We start from the raw sequence: 22,788 nt of genomic DNA, 5'->3' as shown, positions 1-22,788 counted from the left end.
AAGAATGTCGGGAGTGAGAATTGAACTCGTGACCTTTAGCGTGAGAGGCATGGATGTTACCACTACGCCAGATCGCCTCCTCTATACAAAATTTCAGTTTACTTTGTCTCCGAGTTAAATTTTGTGAAAAAAATATACTGAAAAATGGGTTTTTTTCAACAAAATTCACAAGTTTCTGAGTTTTTCTGAACAAGACAATGCACGCTATTTTATGCGTTTTAGTAATTTTCATGTACGATACAAAAAAATCTAGCTCATCTGTAATATATGTCGAACCACGTTGAACTCAAACATCGATACATGCATACGTGATACATGAGAGAAAGGAACGATTTCTGTTTTAAAAAATGCAATGAAGTCCAGTTGACGGTGAAGAATGAAATACGACAGTCAAATCGTAGAGTGAGATAGCAACCAACGCCCGACTGACTGTTGAGCCATGCTGACGGAGAAACAGCTGGAAGAAGCCAAAACTCATCTCCAATTGAATAAGAAGGCGACTTCCTTCATAGTCCGCTGACTATCCTCTGTTATATATATGACTTTGTCGAGCCCTGGCGAGCCGTCGCGAAAAGGTTCAAGGTTCACGTTGTTTACGCTTTCCATTTTACTCTCAGAAAGCACTTTTCGTGTATACTTTTATGATCCAACTTCATTTTATAATCTGATGTAATATTCTCATGCATTAGTACGATAGCAGTGGAGAGCATGGTCGTGTGGGCGGCCATACATCCCATCTGTCCTTGGTTCAATCCCTGTTTGGTGTCATTTAGAGTTTTGTTTTTGTGTTCAATTCCAGACTGACATTCAATCTAAAAATTAAAGGTCTGCTCCATACATAAAAACATTTTAGCACTCTTGAAAAATGCGCTTTTATTTCTGCATTTCACCATTTAACACAAGAAAAAACAAATAAAGAAATATACCAATACTAATTTGGGTGTAGTCTCCAACCCAGGTATACTGCGATTGTCTACAACATTTGTGGATGATGATGGAAGATGAACAACATCTCCAAATCTTTAAATCTAATGTATAACCTTACTATTTTCTCCCCATCTTCCAGACATCTCCTCGACGCAGATCCACTCACTCAATCTGGACCAGCACAAACTCAAGCTCACGTGGATGATGGACTGGTACAAGCATGAGGTGCTGTTCCACGTGCAGAACACCTTCCTCCACGGCCGATACAAATTCTTCGCCATCGGGTTCTCCCCGCGGGGTGAACTGAAGCGAACCGATCTGTGCCTTTTTACCACCGGTGGCGGTGGTATATACAACCAGGCACTCGACGCGTACACCTCGCGGGACTTCAATCGGATCTACGTCGATAGCATACAGAACTGTGACGTGATGCGGATGGACGACAAATCGGTAGCCTTCCGGAGAAAGTTCGAAACCGGCGACCCACAGGATGTGGCCATACATGGTGGGACAATGTATGTCACTTGGTTGCGGGGAATGACGGAGCTGGACTTGTCCAGGAACTGGACAGTGATGCCAGTCATTGACAAGCGTGATATGGGCGTTCTGACGGCGCAAATCTTACGAGCGGATGCGATCGCCATTCCGGAGAAGAAATCCGTCGTCAAAAAAGTGGACATTGCTTTGAAACAGGTGCACGTGCCTGGCGTTGAAACCACTTACTGGTGTAAGGTTCAGCGGCTTGAATCGTGGTTAGTTTCGAAGAAGCATCACATTGTTCAGTTTGAACCCATCATCAAAAACGAACACCTTGTGCATCACATGGAAGTGTTCCAATGCGTTGCGGATCCCAGCCATGAGATTCCCCTGTACGAGGGAAGCTGCGCCGATATGCCACAGGAGGCTAAGGTTTGCAGTAAAGTGATGGCCCTGTGGGCTATGGGCGCCGGTCCGTTTACATATCCCCACGAAACGGGCCTCCCACTGGGAGGGAAAAACTTCAATCCCTACATTAGGCTAGAAGTACACTTTAATAATCCTGATTTGAAAACCGGTGTGGTCGACAGCTCTGGGATGAGAATCAACGTGGTTTCGAAGCTGCGCAAATACGATGCCGCCATTATGGAGCTTGGTCTGGAGTACACCGATAAGATGGCCATTCCACCGGGACAGATTGCATTCCCGCTAACGGGCTACTGCATAGCGGAGTGTACTAAAGTCGCTCTGCCGGCGGGAGGTGTTACGATTTTCGGGTCCCAATTGCATACCCATCTGAGAGGGGTCAGGGTGTTTACCCGACACTTCCGCAATGGTGTGGAACTGAGAGAGGTTAATAGAGACGATTTTTATTCGCACCACTATCAAGAGATTCGACAGCTACGCTATCGGCCCAAGGTTCTACCGGTGAGTAGCTAGTGTAACGTATGTGATCAATTAACACTAAAGCTACCAGAGCGGTCAAATGAAACTTCAATCAAAATTAATGAATTCTACATTATACAGCCATTCCATGCCAAACCGATGTAGTGATTCTCAGATTTCCGTGAAAAGAGGTAATTTTGTTCTTTACCGCAAAACATTAGAACCCTATTTTTCTATTTTTTTCATTAGGGTAACCATTTCAATTTTAGAATGGTCCGAAAAATCAACTTTTTCCGTTTTTCCCAAAAAAAACTTTTTTCAAAACTAACTTCCAATAACATAACATAACTTTTGAAGTACTGGACCGATGATCAACATATCAAATTAAAGGCAATGAACTAGTCTTTTTTGGAAAAAATTTACACTTGAAAAAAAAATGGGTTTTGATTCAATAATTATTGATTGTATTTGTTTTTTATGGTTTACATATTCTCGGGGCGCTTTAGAGATGAACCAGCCTTTGGCTGAAAATCTCTTTAATAAAGAAAGAAAAAAAATTGTCTCGGGGCCAAGGGCGTCATTTTTTTTACATTTTTTCATGAAAGCATGAGGCTTGGTATGGAATGGCTGTATGGATGAATAGATAGATATACAAGGTGTTCAATAAGTTCGAATACAACTTTTCAGCGTACCAAGTGCATTCTGTGTATTGGTATTAGTGTCAGCTTTTCAAAGAATATTTTTTTAAAAAGTTTTTTGAAGTACTGTTTACGGTTTTTATGTTTGATGCTACTACTAATGATATAGTTTCAAGACCGTAATAACTGTTTTTGAGATGGTGCATATATTTTGGATACAGAACAATTTAAACTTTTAAAAAACTTAACCGCGCAGGATATGGTAGAGTTACGGTAATTAATCTTTTTGGCGGTTCCCTTGTCATCAAAGATCTTGCACAATAGTGTTGGTGTACAATCTATGAGTTTAAAGCTGTTATGATGCATCGCTGTATACAGTAATCATTCGGTAAATGAACCAGAAAGACATTCGCTTCCTAACTGGACCGGCATGTGAAACGTCAAATCAAATCGAGTGGAACTACAATTGTTTGATTGGTGTTGATCTTCTAATTGGATAAATAAAAGGTACCCACTACAAGTTTTGTATTAAGTGCGACAATAAGTATGATATATAATTTGGGGAAAATATTTTTCTGTGATTCAATCAATGTTTTTGTTACGCGAAAAAGCCCAGTTAAAGAGCAGTCCACTTGAACCAGGTTCAGTTATTCAATGATTACTGTGAAACGCAAGAACTCTTTTTGCATCCCGAATCTTATGAGTTACTGGAATTGATTTTTGTACTCATAGTTCAGCATGGATTTGGATTGGAAGTGGATGGATATAGATATAGAAGTGCGTAATTTCAACTGAAAATTCATTGCTATTTTCACACCAAAGAACACGAAGTTCAATTCCGTCAATACGATTTGCGATTGGATTAACAACACCTTCAATGATATCACTGCAGAACATTTTCATTTCTTTCAAAATTTCCCGAAAAAGTTCCTATTTTTCTCGTCGCAACATTTACATTCATCTCTGTTCTCGAGCACTAATCAACACATTTGGCGATTAATTTTTATGTATATCAGTTATAATATTTTTTGAAGAATTTTATTGAGTGAATGATACCAAGATTAAAACCAAACTCTCAACAAGACCAATAATTGTTTCGAAAGGTAACTAACAGGTTTCTTGTTCAAAAACCACCATAGTTTGAGCCACGGGTTTCCGAATAGATCGCGTAGTACCGTTTTGTCTCACATTCCGAACACTTAAGCTTTGATGACCATTAAACAGTGTTACTCAAAATGGTACACTTTCGCGAAATTAATTTGATTTATGGATACAATAGAGCCTTCTTTTTCATTTGACTACAATAAAATTGATTTACAAATCCATATTCATAGTGAACAACTAAAAATATGTTTAATCACTTTTGTCTCAAATTCCGAACACCATTTTTTTCACTGACTCATATTCCGAACACTTTTGTCTCGAATTTCGAACAGCAAAAATGCAATTTTAAAAAAATCATAACTTTTAAACTACTGGACCGATTCATATGACCGATATATCAAATCAAAGTCAATTCAAATGTTATGCACGCAAAAAAAAAAGATTTTGCTTTTGTAATTATTGATTGTATTTGTTTCTTATGGTTTACATGGTTTCGGAACCAATGGCGCTATATCGGTATCGGTACCTGCAAATGATGTCAAAATGAAATCTATGTCAGGGTTTTGAATATCAAATTATTTATAACATTCAAGTTCAGTAAAGTAACACTCCAAAATGAAGTGTTCGCAATTTGAATCATGCGTAGAAACTTAATTCATATTCCGAACACTAAGTTTAATGAAGATTTCTGCATAAAATATAATTATATTTCATCCATTTATTGTAGATTCTTATCATTTCTAGCACTTAACATGAAAACAACAAACAAAATAGTTGAAAAAACTACAAAAAGTGAAAAATTAACGATGCTTGTTTTTTACAGAATTTGCTAACGCAAACATTCTATCATTGGTTTTGACTGTCACTTTTTTGCAAATGCTTAATCTTGTAAATCATAGGCTGTATCGGTACAAATGATGTATCGGTGTAAGTGATGTTAAAATGAAGGCTATAACCCAGAGACTTTCAGGGTTTTGGTTATTCAATTATTTATAACATTAAAGTTCAGTAAATTTACATTTGAAAATGAAGTGTTCGGAATTTGAATAATGCGTAGAAACTTGACTCATATTCCGAACACTTCTTCAATATTAATTTTAATGAAGATTTCTGCATAAAATATTTTTTTTTTCACCCATTTCCTGTAGGTTCATACATTCTCTAGCACTTAACATCAAAACAACAAACAAAATAGTTGAAACAACTACAAAAACTGGAAAATGAACGATGCTTGTTTTTTACGGAATTTGCTAACGCAAACATTTTGTCATTGGTTTTATCTGTCACTTTTTTGCAAATGTCTAATATTATAAATCATAGATTGTATCGATACCTGTGAATGATGTCAAAATGAAGCCTATACATCAAAGAATGTCTGTGTTTTGATTATTCAATTATTTATAACATAAAAGTTTAGTGAATTTATATTTAAAAATGAAGTGATCGGAATTTGAGACTGTTCGGAGTATGAGACAAAACGGTATCTGTGTTACTATGCTCAGGCAATTTTGTTTAACATTCACCGATTAAATCACAAAAACTTTTCAGTTGTTCTTCATGAATACGAAAATACTGAGCATAATTATAAATCTAAATTCCAATCATTCGAATAAATGTGTTGAATATAATGAAATGGGAACAGATATTTTTTTATTCCAAACTTCATACTCAAAATACGGTACAGATTGATGAAAAGACGGGACAATCAAAATCGGTCGAAGAACGGTACGTTTGGTCAGCTTATTCATTATTGATCTCAAAATTCTGTTGCAATAAAATGAGGAACAGAGTGTGAATTCGTCGAATTTTTTTTGGCAATTTTTGAAATGCTGTAACTTTGTGAAAAATCAACGCATGAAGATGGGATATACCTCATTTGAAAGCTATCACAGAGTTTTAAAATACATAGTGGACAATCATATCGGGAAGAAATAAAAAATCCATTTCTTTCTGTTTCAAACTATTTGTAGATCAACACAATTTTTTGCCAACTAACTTTAAATCAATTCCAATTAACTCTATCAACCAGCTGATAGCGTTTTAGAGAACCTTCTGTAATTTTGCAAATATTGCAGTAATTTCTAACGTTAGTAACTCTTAACTTTTTTTCGAGTGTAATTAGAAAAAAAGATTAAAGTTACAGCCATTAATAAGACGTTTTGTATAACGTTGAAGACAACGGTCACGCTGTTGAAAAACGCAGTGGACGATCTCATCGAGAACTATAAGTGACTGCTGTCTACTTTATTTTCTGAACATAACATAGGGGAAATCAGGGTAAAACCGACACCCTAAGGATTTCCACATATTTCTAGAACCTCCAGTGTTTCTTCGACTTCGAATGGTTACAGAACTTATCTTCGACTATTAATGAACCATTCTACAGTATATGATGATCATTCTTTGAGTAGTACTCGAATTTTGAATGAATACAAAAATTGATGTTTTCAGGTGAAATAAATGGGAGCGTGGGTGAGATGGACACCCTGTCGGGTAAAACCGACACCTTTAGAGAAACGAATGTAAACTTGTTACAATAATGTTTAAGTATCCAGAGACTGTCTATGTAAGATAATTGTATTTCTTTAGTTTTGGCAACACTGTTTTAGTGGGTCTCGCGCGAGCAGTCGTCGAGTGTAGACGCATTTTTTTCGTTCTTACCCTGCTCAATTTTATTTCGTGTTCTTTTCCATAACTATGGCTACAAAGCGTCCGTGTAGTGAAAAAGTGATGTTTCTAAAATATTCCGAAATCATTTCGGCGACGTTTTGCAATTGTGTCGGTTATAAACGGTTTCATATTAATTTAGGAATTATTGAATTTTGGAATGTGTGATTGGGGTGGTTCGGCTTGTGCATGGGTTGGGGATACAAATGGCGTTTGTGCTAGATCGTTTGTTTCGGTTATGGTAGTTGCTGGTGAACTTTTGAGGATGAGGGTGGATGATGCTCCTAATGGTACTAAATGTACGGCTTAGGAGATCAAGGATTCCGGTTAAATTAGTGTGCTTTGAATGTGATGGATTAGATTCTAGCACACGGTGATAATTATTTTCGAATTGTGTGCTCGGTTATTCGAGTTTCATAAGCATGTACGAACGTGTACACTGGGACTCTCTCTCGCCCGCTCTATCTTCCTCGATTCATGTGTGTGTATATGTAGTAGAAAAGTGAAATGAGAGAAACGCAACTCTCTTAAGTTCAGTGTGGTGCAGTGGTTCTCTCCTAGCGATTACCTACAAGTAGTGGTAGTGGTTTTACGTATGCTAATTTGTTGGTGTGTTGCTATCCCGGAGGAAGAGACAGCATATCACATGCATTGATGATGTCTTACAACGCTGTCAAGTAAACAGAGACAGAACGTGTTTTGAAAGATAAGTGCCATATGTATATGTGTTTGTATTTCCGTTTGCTTTTGTACTGAGCGCATGCATGCGTTAAGGTGAAGGTGGAAGCTAGCCATAAATGGCTGCCACAATGGCGCTAATTTCTTTCATCTCCCTCCCTCACCTCTCGCCCGAAAATCAATAATTTTGCGAAACAGTGTGAAGAAAATGATCGTTTTCGCACACTTCCCATCAAGTAATATCAACCAAACTCTAATCGATTACTCACAAGATATTAAATTTTCATCTGCTTTTGCACCGTATAGTGAAGAACGTCGGAAAACTCGAGCAAGTGCTCTGAAAGTTAAATTTTCGTTTTTCAATCTTCTGCAATGGTTTTGTTTGTATTGGTGGAAACATCGTTATTTTTTCGACACTGATGCCAAACAACATCATCGAAACAGCTATAAAAACCACTCAATAAAATGTTATTCCGGAGTCATAGCGTCCCATGTCATGAAAATCAATAGAATAAAATTGTGTTGATATCAATACAATTATTATTTTTATGTTTAATGGGTATATAATGTAAGTTTTAGCAACTTTAACATTGGGTAAGAAAATTGTATTGCAGAGCTCGGAACACTGCCACGGCTGCCTATGCTTTCAAAAACAGTAAACGGAAAAGTATTAAATTCAATCTAAATGCCTCGGCCAACGAAGAGAAGGGTTAAGGCTTTCCAACGTGAATATGTGAAAACAATACGATCAACGAAGGAAAATATTAAGGAATTATCAACATCGAGTTACTATGCGGAAGAACTTGTTAATACCAAAAGTGCCCCAATTCGCATGTGTTATAAATTTGCTCATGTTACGCTCGCGTATAATCAGAATCATATGCAAAAGCACCTTCTATATATATTTATATTTGCAATTGTTCATCGGAACATATCGTTCATACATTTTACTTTAGTATTGAATTGTTATTTGTTTTTGACGTAGGACTACGTCTTTCATTTCTATACCGGGGTGTAAAATCAAAGTTTCGAAAACGAAAGCGTTACGCTGGAGACCGAGATTTTGAGCGTTAATAGCTCCTAAACAACTGAACGAAATGGTATGATAAACACTTCATTCGAAAGATAAAATATCTACGCGTTCTATACTTGTTACTTTTTGATCCAAAAACTTGTTTCAATAGTCTTAAAATTGCTTTCAAAACAGGCTATTTAAATCACCAATCGGTATATAAGCGAGCGGCGCTCGGAAATCCACTCAGTTCTAATTGAACAGCGATTGGAGCATGTTGTCGCTGTTGCGGTGAAGCTCTTTATTTATCATGAAAGCGCGGATGAACGGTGTCACCAAGAGCCTGTTTGTGCACCCTAGGCCAGAAGGGAATCTATCAGGAGGAGAGTGATGCCACAAACGGTTCCCTGGGAAGACATCGCTACACACACATACACGCGCGGCTATTAACAGGTGGTTATCGAGTTGGCATTAACCACTGGTGGGCTTCCAGTATCGAGGAAAATGTGGAAATATCTAATCGTTACTGAAAATAATCTGCCAGTTCCTTTGGGAATTTTCAAAATATATTCATGTGAAAGAGTTTAATTGAATGTTTTCTATCCATGTAACACTGTGACCAAATACATTTGGTTTTGTGGTTTTTCAATCAATCGCAATTAACAGGATAGCTTCAGAAGATTATTCTTCCCCATCAGTAGGATATTTCCGTATCCAATATTGTATGCGCCCGCAATCGATTATTGCTCAGTCGCCGAAAGTTCCGAGCTCAGAGAGTTCATTCCCCTCTAGTTTGCCTTCCAAATTGCCATTGTAAACCACACCTTCTCTCGATTCAATCACACACAAAAAGCATACTTAAGCGATATTCTGGTGGTGAGACACATTCATTTTTCGTGAGGACATCGACAAGACAACATCGTTGCCTAACGTGCTGGAGGAGGTGGACGGCGAAGGATCGACACATACACGCGCAGAACTCTTTCCGTTAGGATGCCATTCAGCATCGAGAAAGTTCCGGAAAGATCTAATCATTGCTGGAAAATAATCTGCCAGTTCCTTTGGGAATTTTCAAAATATATTCATGTGAAAGAGTTTAATTGAATGTTTTCTATCCATGTAACACTGTGACCAAATATGTTTTAATCAAGTGCTATTAACAGGTGGTTATCGAGTTGGTATTAACCACTGGTGGGCTTCCAGTATCGAGGAAAATGTGGAAATAACTAATCGTTACTGAAAATAATCTGCCAGTTCCTTTGGGAATTTTCAAAATATATTCATGTGAAAGAGTTTAATTGAATGTTTTCTATCCATGTAACACTGTGACCAAATACATTTGGTTTTGTGGTTTTTCAATCAATCGCAATCAACAGGATAGCTTCTGAAGATTATTCTTCCCCATCAGTAGGATATTTCCGTATCCAATATTGGATGCATAAAACCTTGTGCCTCCAACGTAACGCTCTCGTTTTCGAAGTTCTCCAAATATTCATTCATTCAGAATGAATTCAGATTCAACTTCATACAAATGATCTCTAAATCAACGATAGTCCTACGTCACCCTTACGGTTATACCATAGATATAACCCACTTCCTGTTTTTTTTTTTCAAATGTATTCAAAGACTCGTGTCAATGAAGCGCCACACAGTCTGATAAGTGAATTGATCTATTTACGTGTGCTTTGCTCTTCTCTCACAAACACTATTACCCCATTTTTACACGAGGGTTTACCTATACTACTACAATGGCTAGCTTCCACCTTCACCTTAAAGAGTGAAGTCTATTAAGACTGTTTTGTACTCTCATTCATTTTAGTTTGTGTGTGTGCTTCTTTCCATTCCGACGTTCCGTCATTCACTGCATTTTGTATGGTGACGTGTAGGGCTCCTTTTAGATCTTGCATGACCGTGATGTGTGGTTACGTTTGTTGCGCTCTACGTCACTAATTATTTTAAATTTTTGCCTCCAAGTTCAATAATTCGAATATCTGGATTGTGTTTACAGATAGAATTATGAGTGTGAGATGTCTGTCACTAGTTATTTACAGCTATGGTAGTATTCTCCAATTCTTTAATTATTTGATTATTTAATTGTTTAAATATTGTATTTATCAATCAATAACAGAACCTATCGCCGGGTCGACCGACTCTAAAAGGGTTCAATTGGTTACCTTATCAGGTTTCTCACTGTTAAATCTCCGCCGTCGCAATTGAAACTTGATACAGGATACACCCGGAGTAACGGAGTATTCCGCCGGGACGATTGTTTCTAGAGGAGTTCTCTTGGTTACCTTCTCAGGTTTCTCAAAGATAATTCTTCACCGTCGCGCAATAAAGTACACGCGCAATGAATGACGGAACATATTGACGATTGTTTCTAGAACGTCTCTATTATCACATCACTTACATCAGTGAATCCTGATTCATACCTCTGCCCACTAAGAACTATCCCTCCCATGATAATCGCTAGGGAACCAAGCTATAGAGGCGATCCTTCTGGCCTTCGGGCGGCGATTATCGTACTAACAATCCTTCGCTTCCCCTGGTGACTGTAAGGACGTGGCTAGCGTCGTTATTGACTTTCTCGACTCACAGAAACTTGCACAATGAGAATGATTTACTACTCCCAAACATCATTCAGTGTGTTCTTTGTGCAATTTCACTGGTTAAGGTCAATCACGGAGAGCAGCTACGAAGAGTACAGTCTACCCAAGCTCAAGCTCCATTTTATATTTGTATTCATTATTTAATTCTTCAATTCTTTAATTCATTGATTATTCAATTCTTCTTTCAATTCTTTTATTCTTTGGCTTTAGAATTCTTTCATTCTTTCATCATTCCAAAAGATAACGCGGAGAGTAATTTCGACGAATAGTACGTACGATAAATAATCGAATATAAAGATTTTTTCCGGTTACCCTTTCAGCTTTCTGCAATCCGTCATAGCAATTGGAATTTAGATACAAATTACTTGCGATAAATAATAGAGATATGTATTGTAGATCCTACTGTAGAGGGGTTTCTTGGTGACCTTCTCAGGTTTCTCATAGATAACCTTCGTTGTCGGGTGTCGAAATCATATATAATCGTATCATATTCATCGTTACAATGTTCTAGAAAGTATAGAGTCGTACGTCCGGCAGTGTATTACCTTAAATACCTTCGATTTTTGAGATTTTGTTTCGTCGAGCAGTTTAGAGTTAGCGTTTACAGAATCACATCACTTACCGCAGTGAATCCTGATTTTTCTCAACCATTCCCACTAACAACTATCCCTTCCATGATAAACGCTAGGGAACCACGCTATAGAGGCGATCCTTCTGGCCTTCGGGCGGCGAATATCATACTAACATTCCTTCCCTTCCCCTGGTGACTGTAAGGACGTGGCCGGCGTCGTTATTGACCATTTAAAGCTCGAATCACCGAGAACTGCACAACGAGAATGATTTGCTAGTCCCAAGCGTCATTCTGTGTGTTCTTTGTGCAGTTTGGTTGGTTCAGGTCAATCACGGAGAGCAACTACGAATTGTACAGTCTACCCAAGCTCAAGCTCAAGCTCAAGTTTTGGCAACACTGTTTTAGTTCCATACTCATGTGAAATAAATACCTATATCAGTGAAACCGTGACCGCCGAGCGATGTAGATCGTTTATAATAAAGTACTTTGTATGCTTTCGCGGTGTTTTAATTCACGAAATCTGATACTTATTATATGGTGTCAGAAGTAAAAATTCCTCATAGCGCGGAAAATAAAGTTGTTGGATCGTGGATATTATCACGAGAAAGTCGCCGATCGGCGAAAGTAATCAGAAACAGAGTGGCGTCACTCGAATGTGAAACGCAATGTGAACGCCCAGAACAAAGGAAAAAAAACGACCATTTTGTGTGTGCGTGTCGTCAGTAAACGGGAAGGATTTTTCTAGATTTCAAGATTTCAACGAACAAAAGTGTATGAAAAAAACGTAAAAGCATAAACGTAAAAAGTGCGTCGCTAAAGATGGATCGATTGCCTCCACCGTTGGATTATTCTAATTTGGCAAAGGATTGGCCGAAATGGAAACAGCAGCTGAATATTTATTTAATTGCGACTAACAAGCATACTGAGCCGGAGCGGAACAAAATTGCTTTGTTTTTGTGGTTAATCGGAGCACGTGGTGTGGAAATCTATAACACTTTGTTTCCAAACAATGGTGATGCCGATAGTATGTTTGGTGCTGACATAAGGAAAAACAGTAATCGAAATTTTGCTGCCGATGGAGGAGTTGCTGCTGGGGGAGCCGCTGGGTCTGATAATGCTGGTGGTGTTATTGAAGAGGAAAATCGCTTACCAGTGGGGCAAACGCCGCGTACGCTTGCGCAGGTTATTGAGGCATTTGATGCATACTGTTTGCCTCGTAAAAACCCCGCGATGGAAGCTTTCAAATTCAATATGATTATGCAGAAGGAGAAACAGTCATTTGCGGATTTCGAAACAGCTCTCCGAACACAACTGGCATATTGTGAATTCCTGTGCAAATCGTGCCACTCATCGTATGCTGACCGGATGTTGAGAGATCGTATTATTATTGGTGTGCAGGACAAAAAGATCCAGCTCAAGCTGTTGGATGGAAAGGATGAACCATTGTCCAAAATCGTGAAAATGTGCAAGATATATGAAGCAGCCAACGAAAACAAGCAACTCTTGGAACAGAAAGGCCAACATATTGATGTGCATACAATCGAGAAAACAACCGAGGACACCTGCGGCCGGCGAGGACACTTTAAGAGATTCTGCAAACCATCTAAGGTGGGAGACAACCGAGGTGTAGGAGGAAGATCATATGGCAAACCGAAGCGTGACAAATTAGTTCACACTTTGAACTGGGCTGATACAGGTACTGGAAATTTGATTGATTTAAGTCAGGTCGAGCAAGAATTAACATCACATTGCCTTCCTTAAACTGATTTTAGAATAAACTCAAGCACACGTCACGATGAGGGAATGCATGTAAGATGGATGAAGCGATATCTTGTTCGGGGGCAGCCCATACATTTTAAGCTGGACACTGGGGCAGATGTCAACTGTGTGCCTCTGAAGTACGTCACGAAATTGAAAGTGCCTGTTGTTAATGATACTTCCGTGAATGTAATCGATTATAGTTCGAATAAGATCAATGTTCATGGTTTGGTTGAACTCTCGATTATTGACCCCGATAAACAGACTAGTCATATTGCTAATTTTCTAGTCGTTGATGATAGCTACGAACCGTTGCTTGGATTAAGTTCGTGTATTGACTTTGGGCTGATCAAGAGATTGAATGCCGCACAAACGGTTAAACAGTTCCCAGTAAATCGTGAGTTGTTTATTGAGAAAAACAGTGATGTGTTCGAGAGCCTGGGAAAATTTCCTGGTGCTTGTTCTATTATCTTGAAGGAAAATGCATCACCCTGTCTGCATTATAAGAAACGTATTCCGCTCAGCCTACATGATCGCCTAAAGGTAGAGATTGGTTCAATGGTTGAACAAGAAATTATTAGCCCAGTTAATTACCCGACTGACGGGGGTAATAATATGCAAATTGTCGAAAAACCCAATGGGTCGTTGCGTATATGTTTGGATCCTAAGCCTTTGAACGCATGCATTAAACGGGAACACTTTCTGATACCTAAAGCAGAAGATATCCTTAGTCGGTTGTCTGGGAAACGTGTTTTCACTGTGCTAGATCTTCGTGATGGATTTTGGCAAATGGAGTTGGACAGAAAGAGTTTTGATCTTACAACTTTCATGCAACCGTTTGGTCGATATCGTTGAAACCGAGTGCCTTTTGGTATCTGTAGCGCTCCCGAAATGTTCCAGAAACGTATGGTTCAGGTGTTTGGAGATATACCTGGAGTAGAAATATATTTTGATGATTTGTCAATTGCTGGGAAAGATGAATGTGATCACGACAGAATTCTAGCGACAGTACTTGATCGTGCCAGGAATAACAATATCATATTCAACTCATCTAAGACTCAGTACCGATGTGATAGAGTGAAATTTATGGGCCATATAATATCTAAGGATCATGTGGAACCTGATACTTCGTATGTTAAATCCATACTTGACATGCCAAAGCCAAAAAGTAAGTCTGATATTCTCAGGCTGTTAGGATTGTTTAAATACTTGGGAAAATTTATCCCTAATCTGTCTCAACGTACAGCAGCGTTGCGCAACTTATCCCGGAACGATGTAGAATGGAAGTGGACAGAAAATCACGATCGCGAATTACAAGATCTGTTGACATCTATATCAACCTCACCAGTGCTGGCTCCGACTTGCACTGTGATCACGCGTATTCTAGAGCTTGCCACTCAGAATGCATTCAAGGCGTGTTATTTGGCATAGAAATCTCAACTAAGTACTAATAAAAATGACGCAAGTAATACTACGTTGAGACGGCGAAGTTCCTCTAGGAACGTTAGTGCCATTGAAGAAGAAGCAGAAGAAGTGCTGGCTATATTTGATCCTGCAAAACCAGTAGTCATTCAAACTGACAGCTCAAAGGATGGCCTCGGTAGCGTTATCATGCAAGGAGGATTGCCGGTGGCATATGCCTCTCGAACACTGTCTAAAAGTGAGCAAAAGTGGGCGCAAATTGAGAAGGAACTTCTGGCAATTGTGTTTGCATGCGAACGGTTTCATCACTTTCTCTATGGATGTAACTTTGTGGTTCAATCAGATCATAAGCCGCTTGAATCGCTAAAAAAATAAAGCGTAATATTGATGAGGTCACCCCTCGTCTTCAGCGAATGTTTTTGCATTTATTAAAGTATCCAGGTATGAACATTATCTACACTCCAGGCAAAGATATGTTAGTAGCCGATTGTCAATCTCGAGTACCGCTGTCTGATGATACTGATTTTAGTAAAGAGTTGTCCGGAATGATCCACTCAATTTCGCAAAAGGTGTGCTTGTCGTCGGACAATTACAAGTTGTATTTTGACGTATTAAACAACAGTGGACGTTATCGTAGGATAGTGGAATAAGTAACAAATGGTTGGCCATCTTATCATCAATTGGATGAATTCAGTCAGTCGTTTCATAAGTTTCGGGATTGTTTGCACTACGAGAAAAGATTGCTATTTAAGGACCATCGATTGGTTGTCCCTACAGAACTCCAACGTCGAATTGCTAACTGGTTGCATGGTCCACATCTAGGAATAGAAAAAACGTTATCACGAGCAAGACAGCAGTTCTTCTGGCCTGGAATGTCTAACGACATCATTGAGTTGATTAAAAGCTGCAAAATCTGTGAAAAGTTTACTCGTAATATACAGAAAGAACCACTTGTTCAAGATACGTGTCCAGAATATCCCTTTCATCGTGTTGGTATAGATCTATATGAATATGCTGGTCGTGATTATTTGGTTGTGATCGATTCTTATTCGGGTTTTACTGTATCGGAAGTGTTGAAACAAAAATCGGCTGCTAGTGTTATTGAAGTGCTTGATCTCATCTTCTGTCGATACGGTTATCCAACTCAGATTAAATGTGACAACGTACCATTCAATTCAAAAGCATTTGATGACTATGCTAACAAATGCAATGTTCTGTTTGTATTTTCAAGTCCTCGGTATCCTCAGAGCAACGGATTGGCTGAGAAAGGAGTTGCTATAGCTAAAAATATCTTGAAGAGATGCCATGAAGTAGGTCAATATGAATATTTTTAATATCGACTTTTGGAGTACAATACGACAGTGGTCACGAGCACCGGATTTACGCCAGCCCAGCTGTTCTTTGGTCGTCAGTTAAAAACTCATCTACCAACTGCTGCAACACTATTCACTCGTGCCAACATGAATGAAGATGATGTAAAACAAAAGCTAGAGTATAAACGAGAAAAACAAAAAAGATATTATGATCGTTCTGCGAAAAACTTGCCGATTCTGAGACGTGGTGACGATGTGATATTTAAAAAAAACAATAAGGAATGGAACTATGGCCAAATTTCGCGTAACGTTAATGATCGATCATACATAATTGAGGACGATCATGGAAACTATTTTAGACGAAATCGAAGATATATAGCGAAATCTCAAAATCAATTTTCCAAGTTTGATCCAAGTGAAGTTTTGTATGAGGAACACTTGCAGGAAGCTTTGAACCGACTAGATAAACAGGTGAAAGAACAAGGAGCTCCACCATTTCAACAGGAAACTCAGCCTTTAATTCATCAACAAGTGCCAGAAGAATATAATTCGCCAAACTCGTCCACTTAAAGGGTGTGTCACACCAAATTGCATCACGGAAAAAACGCTGTAGAAATTCGCCCAGTAGACCGATCCTTTTGAAAATTTTAGACAGTAAAATAAAAACTATTAAACAACTTTTGGCATTTTCCATTTTTCATACTTCGAGCCCAAGCCCGTATGCTCGTACCTTCCTCTTTACCCCGTCCATAAGGTTCTGTACAACGTCAGGTTGTAGTTTTTTTTTGAACAGAAATCCATTTTCTCTTGAAGTCCGCCTCCGATTTGACAACTTTTGGGTTCTTCCGGAGGGCCTGCTTCATAATCGCCCAATATTTCTCTATTGGGCGAAGCTCCGGCGCGTTGGGCGGGTTCATTTCCTTTGGCACGAAGGTGACCCCGTTGGCTTCGTACCACTCCAACACGTCCTTTGAATAGTGGCATGAAGCGAGATCCGGCCAGAAGATGGTCGGGCCCTCGTGCTGCTTCAATAGTGGTAGTAAGCGCTTCTGTAGGCACTCCTTAAGGTAAACCTGCCCGTTTACCGTGCCGGTCATCACGAAGGGGGCGCTCCGCTTTCCGCAAGAGCAGATCGCTTGCCACACCATGTACTTTTTGGCAAACTTGGATAGTTTCTGCTTGCGAATCTCCTCCGGAACGCTGAATTTGTCCTCTGCGGAGAAGAACAACAGGCCCGGCAGCTGACGAAAGTCCGCTTTGACGTAGGTTTCGTCGTCCATTACCAGGCAATGCGGCTTCGTCAGCATTTCGGTGTACAGCTTCCGGGCTCGCGTCTTCCCCACCATGTTTTGCCTTTCGTCGCGGTTAGGAGCCTTCTGAACCTTGTATGTACGCAGGCTCTCCCGCTGCTTGGTCCGCTGGACGAATGAACTTGACAAATTCAGCTTATTGGCGACATCCCGGACCGAACTTCTCGGATCACGTCTAAACTGCTTAACTACGCGCTTGTGATCTTTTTCACTGACGGAGCATCCATTTTTGCCGTTCTTCACCTTACGGTCGATGGTTAGGTTCTCGAAGTATCGTTTTAGTACTCTGCTGACCGTGGATTGGACGATTCCCAGCATCTTACCGATGTCCCGATGTGACAACTCCGGATTCTCGAAATGAGTGCACAGGATTAATTCACGACGCTCTTTTTCGTTCGACGACATTTTTCCAAATTTACGAAAAATTGACAGTGAAGCATGGCCAACGTGATCTATACACTCTTATCTGATTTTAAAGCGAAAGCTGAAGATATAATTCCTAAAAATTAAATTTCTACAGCGTTTTTTCCGTGATGCAATTTGATGTGACACACCCTTTATTATGATGCAGAATCAGATGACTTGAAGTCCACCCAAGAGGTTCAATCGCCCTCTAGATCTGAAGTTCCTCAGTCAAGTCCGTGTCCAACGCTTAATCCATATGTGCCCAATGAGTCGAACCAAGGCGTTTATATGAATGTATAACAGGTGAAGCAACATCATCACTTCAATAAGAAGGGGATTACGGTTTGTGGAGCGGGGGTTATTTGTTTTGTTATTGCTAGGATACGCCATTTTTGCATTTCCACATGCGAGAGTAGTGGAAATGAGAATGAAATTCTACAAAATCATCCCGTCTTTTTCACATAAATTCTCGAAATCCGAATATAGTAGGCATCGCTCGAATAAGAATCGTAGCAGTTTGTAGAGAGCCGCCGGCAGCGTTCGGATGCTGTTTGTAAACAATACCGACAGCAATTCCAATATGGCTGAAAGTGCATTTCATATGATTGTTTCACCTGGTACATATAGAGGCGCCTTGATTCGAACATGTCCTATAGCAGTGGTAGGGCAATAAAACCACCTTGTAGATATGAATTTGATTAGTTTGTTTAGTTAGTAACAGAAAACAAAAGGAAAAGAAAGCGTGTAAGATAATTGTATTTCTTTAGTTTTGGCAACACTGTTTTAGTTCCATACTCATGTGAAATAAATACCTATATCAGTGAAACCGTGACCGCCGAGCGATGTAGATCGTTTATAATAAAGTACTTTGTATGCTTTCGCGGTGTTTTAATTCACGAAATCTGATACTTATTACAGTCTATATACTATTTGAGCATTTCAAGAGGGGAGAGGGTGGATATTTGCAAATTGTATGTAATTGGTTTGCTCAGATTTTAAATAGTAGAAAAGCAAGCAAACTCAACTGCAATTGAACACCACAGTTCTCTCCGCTGATGTAGTCTTAGGTTTGCGGAATGAATGATCGCATTCCGGTCTAGAAATCTCAGCCAGCACTTATGTTTATGTCCCAGCTTGGGTGAGCATCCACGGGAGATGTGCGGATGAGCGCTGAAGTCGTTTTGTATTCCAAATATAACATGCGGCATAAGGACACATTTTTCCTATCGATGGAACACAAACCCTGGTGTCGGTTTTACCCTGACCGAAGGTGTCGGTGTTACCCCGAACAGACTCGAGATTGCAAAACAATGTTTTCGTGCAACGATAAGCAACAAAACCACCTACCGTCTCACAAAATACATTGAACAATGATCCAAGATGACTTAAGCTTACAGAAGTAGCGAATTGTACAAATTTTTCCGACAAAAACACTTAAATTCCATTAGCGAAATTTTACACGGCCTAATTCCTGTTCACTGACCGGTTCTATTTTCTTGTTTGTTATGACAGCAAAGTGATTTCTGCAGCTGTAGGATTACTCGAAACGTAAGAAATGACAGGTGTGTACAGGGAACAACGGAAAATTTGCAAGAAATTGCTTCTAACTGGAAAAAAAACAGGGGGTGTCAGTTTTACCCTGATTTCCCCTATGTATTTTTTTGTGTTATATTGTAATTGTAATTGAGGCGTAATTCTTGGTTTCTTTTTTTAATAAATGGAAAAATGTCCACGTGGTTAAGGGGAAATGTTCACGCTTGTCCATGGAGGGGGAGAGGGGTGTCTGAAAAAGTGTTTTTAGTCCACGTGATATGTCGACAGCCCCAGGAAGACAAGGAAAGCCGGTAACAAGAAGTTTTTGCATCAAATGAATCAATGAATCAATGTTAATGAAAAGGTTACGAAAAGTAGAAGCGAAATTTTTCGAGGTGAAACGAATAAAATCTTGGAAAACGCACAGTACCAAGCCGAAAATTAACAAAAACAAATTACCATTTATTTCAACTAAAAGCACAACATTTTTATTCTATCAAAATTCGAGTGCTACTCAATAAATGATCAACAGATCCTGTAGAATGGTTCATGAAGAGTTTGAAAGAGATTCTGTCACGATTTGAACTCTATTGCCCCTATTCTGTATTTCGATGGATTCGAAATACTTCGTACGACTTCATCTAATTCCATTCTGTATTCCGTTCGAGTTGTTTTTGCATTTCGTTCGATCTGTTTCTCTTTCAACATTAAATGGGCAAAACGTTCAAAATAGGGAATGCCAAGTTATAACTCGAACGAAATAGAAATCCGTCGGAATACAGAATAGGGCTGTATATGAAATGATGGTAGGTTTGGTGCTAATTATGAAATTTATTTTTGTTTCTTAGGGCGATGCGCTGATGACGACCTGCTATTACGATACTCGTGGATATGAGAATGCGACACTTGGTGGATTTGCAATTAGCGATGAAATGTGTGTGAATTACATTCACTACTATCCCGCGTCCGACCTGGAGCTCTGTAAAAGTGCCATATCGGAGAAATCCCTCTACAATTACTTCAAGTATATGAAAGAGTAAGAGATCTGATAATTGTTATAATATTTAGTCCAAGCTCTAAAAGTTAATTTTCTTTGCAGAGTCGAGAAACAGGCCACAGTTGATCCGGACGGAGCTCGCTCGGAGAACTACCGTTCCATTCAATGGACGAAAACCCGCGCCGAACAATTGTTCGAGTACTATCTGGAGGAACCTCTCAGCATGCAATGCAATCGGTCTGATGGAATGCGCTACGAAGGATTCGATTGGGAAGGAGCACCGATAACGGAATTCAGCCCGCCGAGGAAAACACTCAAAACGTCCAGCAGGGTCTCACCCGAGCTGAAGTGGTTTAAACCGTTGGAAGTCGGCAAATGCGATGCCTTCGGCGAATGTATTTATGCCGATGAAAAACTCAAGGAGTAGATCGTTAATAAATCAAAACACAAATCTTAAGTTTTCTGCATGAAATAGTTATCGTAAATAAAGCCAATATTTGTATAAATTATAAAACACAATTAATTTCCTTCCTCCAAAACCCTTAACGATAGGGATGCACTTGATTTGCGGACTTGATATTTGTCTTAATACCGGAGGGCATCTTCCCGAGCGGTCCAGCTCCGGAAGGCGACACGGCACTCATCGGTGAAGCCTGTCGAATCGCGGGGGGAATCATGATGCCACTGTTGGGCACACCACCCGGTCCAACGATGGCCAAACCGTTGCCCAAACCAACGGCGGCAACCAGTGCTTGCGTATCGGCCATCGAGCTGGTCTGCTGGATACCCGGTCGCGATGCTTCCGAATCCCATTCCTCTTTCGCCTTGCTCACTATGTCCCAAACGTGCGAAATGACCTTGGTGTACTGGGCCACCTGTTTCATGGCCGTTTCCGTCAGCAGGTTGTTGGCTTTGGCTTCGTGCGTCGCCATTCGGGACTCAGCCCCGGGGTCCGGTTTTGTGCGCAGATAGTCCGGCACGAGATCGTGGGAGAAGACAGGGATGCGGCCTTCCGTAAGCTGCAACAGAGGTTCGTCGCGTTCCGGCGTGAGCAGTAATGGAAGCACGGTTAGATTACGGAGTGGTGTACCAATTTCGGAAGATAGAATTTTTGTCAAACCGGTTAACTGTAATTTCAAGAATGAATCAAACATGCTTGAAAACAATCACAACAAAAAATAACTTACATGGCCGGAGATAAGCGCAAAGTTATCCAGAAATGTGGGCCAATTGATAGTTTCATATTCATTCTCGAGCCGGTGAATCATCGTTCCTATCGAGTGCTTTATATCGTTTAATCGATTAAGGACAGCCTCCAGAAGCATGTCCAGCTGTTTTTCTTCACGCTGCATTATGGTAACACGAAAAAATTGTACAATAAACAACAAAGATCTTTTAATTTGATACTGTGATGGAAAATATTTTGGTTGTTGATATAGTACTGAAGTTACTGATGTAAACAAATAATGCAGTGAAATTGTCAAAACCGGGATGGCATATTTACCTCAGGTAGCGTCATACATGTTCACGATTGCTATAGAGTGCTGGGAAGAACACTAAAAGCGAATTCGTTTTTGTTCAGTTTCTGCTACTGCTGTCAAAACTAGAGATGGGCAAAACAGTTCACTTTGATGAACGGTTCACTCACTAACTGTTCATCTAAGTGAATCAGTTCTTTTGAACCGTTATTTCGCTCTTTCGTTCAGCGGTATTAAGAACAACATAGAATGATAGCAGGAACCCAACATCAATAGACAGCTATTAATTGATATCGTTGGATTGGATAGTGTACGTATGGGATTTATATTTTTGAAATTTAGTGGGGAAAGATAAGCTGCTTCTTTAAAAGTCGCAAACTGTATGTGAAAATATGTTTATCGATCGACAAAAGTTTATGTAATAATTTGATGCGCACAACATATGTGCAATTTTTCATATTCTCTTTTTGGACAACACACAGGTTCCATGTAAGATCATATTTTATAATTTTCATTCAGGCAAAAAAATCAGCAGCGATTTTCACTAACAATCAATCATACAAACAATCACGATAACACGTACACGCAATAGGCCAAACAATGAATTGAAAGCAACGAAAAAACTTTTTTCTCAACATGCCCTCACTATAATATTTTATGTTTACCTAATCCATGAATCGTCCCAGCTTCCCCCAGATTTTTTCTGATAATCACAAATTATATAATTGTTACGCGGAATTGAAAAAATACATGAAATTGAAAATATATAGTTTTGCTTTTAAAACTACGCAAATCTAATTTAATTTTTAACCCAAAATTGAGTATACATTAACAAAATAAACCATGAGTTACATGCATTTTGCTCATAAATAACAAATCGTTTTGTTTTCCTTACAAGCGTTCTCATTATATTTATCCGTTCCGTCCAGCGCAAATCAGTTCAGCTGCACTAGTTTGTTCGCAAACAGTTTGGCCGCAAACACTTCGTTCTCAAACAGTTCGTT

General features: G+C 39.4%; 2 protein-coding genes across 2 annotated transcripts in view; one reads left to right on the top strand and one right to left on the bottom strand.

Annotated features, from left to right (window-relative positions):
• The window catches only part of LOC129761857 (tyramine beta-hydroxylase), a 45,174-nt gene extending 24,378 nt beyond the window's left edge, over positions 1–20,796 (top strand). The window contains exons 2-4 of the mRNA XM_055759666.1: positions 1,067–2,331; positions 20,158–20,345; positions 20,409–20,796. Of these exons, the coding sequence (XP_055615641.1) occupies positions 1,067–2,331; positions 20,158–20,345; positions 20,409–20,733 (1,778 nt within the window). The 3' untranslated portion in view covers positions 20,734–20,796. The remainder of the gene's footprint in view (positions 1–1,066; positions 2,332–20,157; positions 20,346–20,408) is intronic.
• On the bottom strand, positions 20,766–21,763 carry LOC129761860 (mediator of RNA polymerase II transcription subunit 8). The gene is made up of 2 exons (XM_055759678.1): positions 21,494–21,763; positions 20,766–21,433 (listed from the first exon to the last, which is right to left on the bottom strand). Exons 1-2 carry the CDS (start codon positions 21,656–21,658, stop codon positions 20,849–20,851), a joined length of 750 nt encoding a protein of 249 aa, XP_055615653.1. The 5' UTR covers positions 21,659–21,763; the 3' UTR covers positions 20,766–20,848.
• Positions 21,764–22,788: the final 1,025 nt, after the last annotated feature.

Source organism: Toxorhynchites rutilus, chromosome 1 (genome assembly GCF_029784135.1).
Source record: "Toxorhynchites rutilus septentrionalis strain SRP chromosome 1, ASM2978413v1, whole genome shotgun sequence".
In the NCBI taxonomy this organism is placed as follows: Eukaryota; Metazoa; Arthropoda; class Insecta; order Diptera; family Culicidae; genus Toxorhynchites; species Toxorhynchites rutilus.
Note: the sequence above shows the minus strand (reverse complement) of the source record. Positions and strands in the feature narration are given on the sequence as shown.

Excerpts from the sequence above, each read along its gene's own strand:
- LOC129761860 (XM_055759678.1), bottom strand. The coding sequence starts at position 21,658 with ATGCAGCGTGAAGAAAAACAGCTGGACATGCTTCTGGAGGCTGTCCTT. Across the intron at positions 21,434-21,493 it reads TTGCGCTTATCTCCGGCCAT|TTAACCGGTTTGACAAAAAT; the intron begins GTAAGTTATTTT and ends TTGAAATTACAG.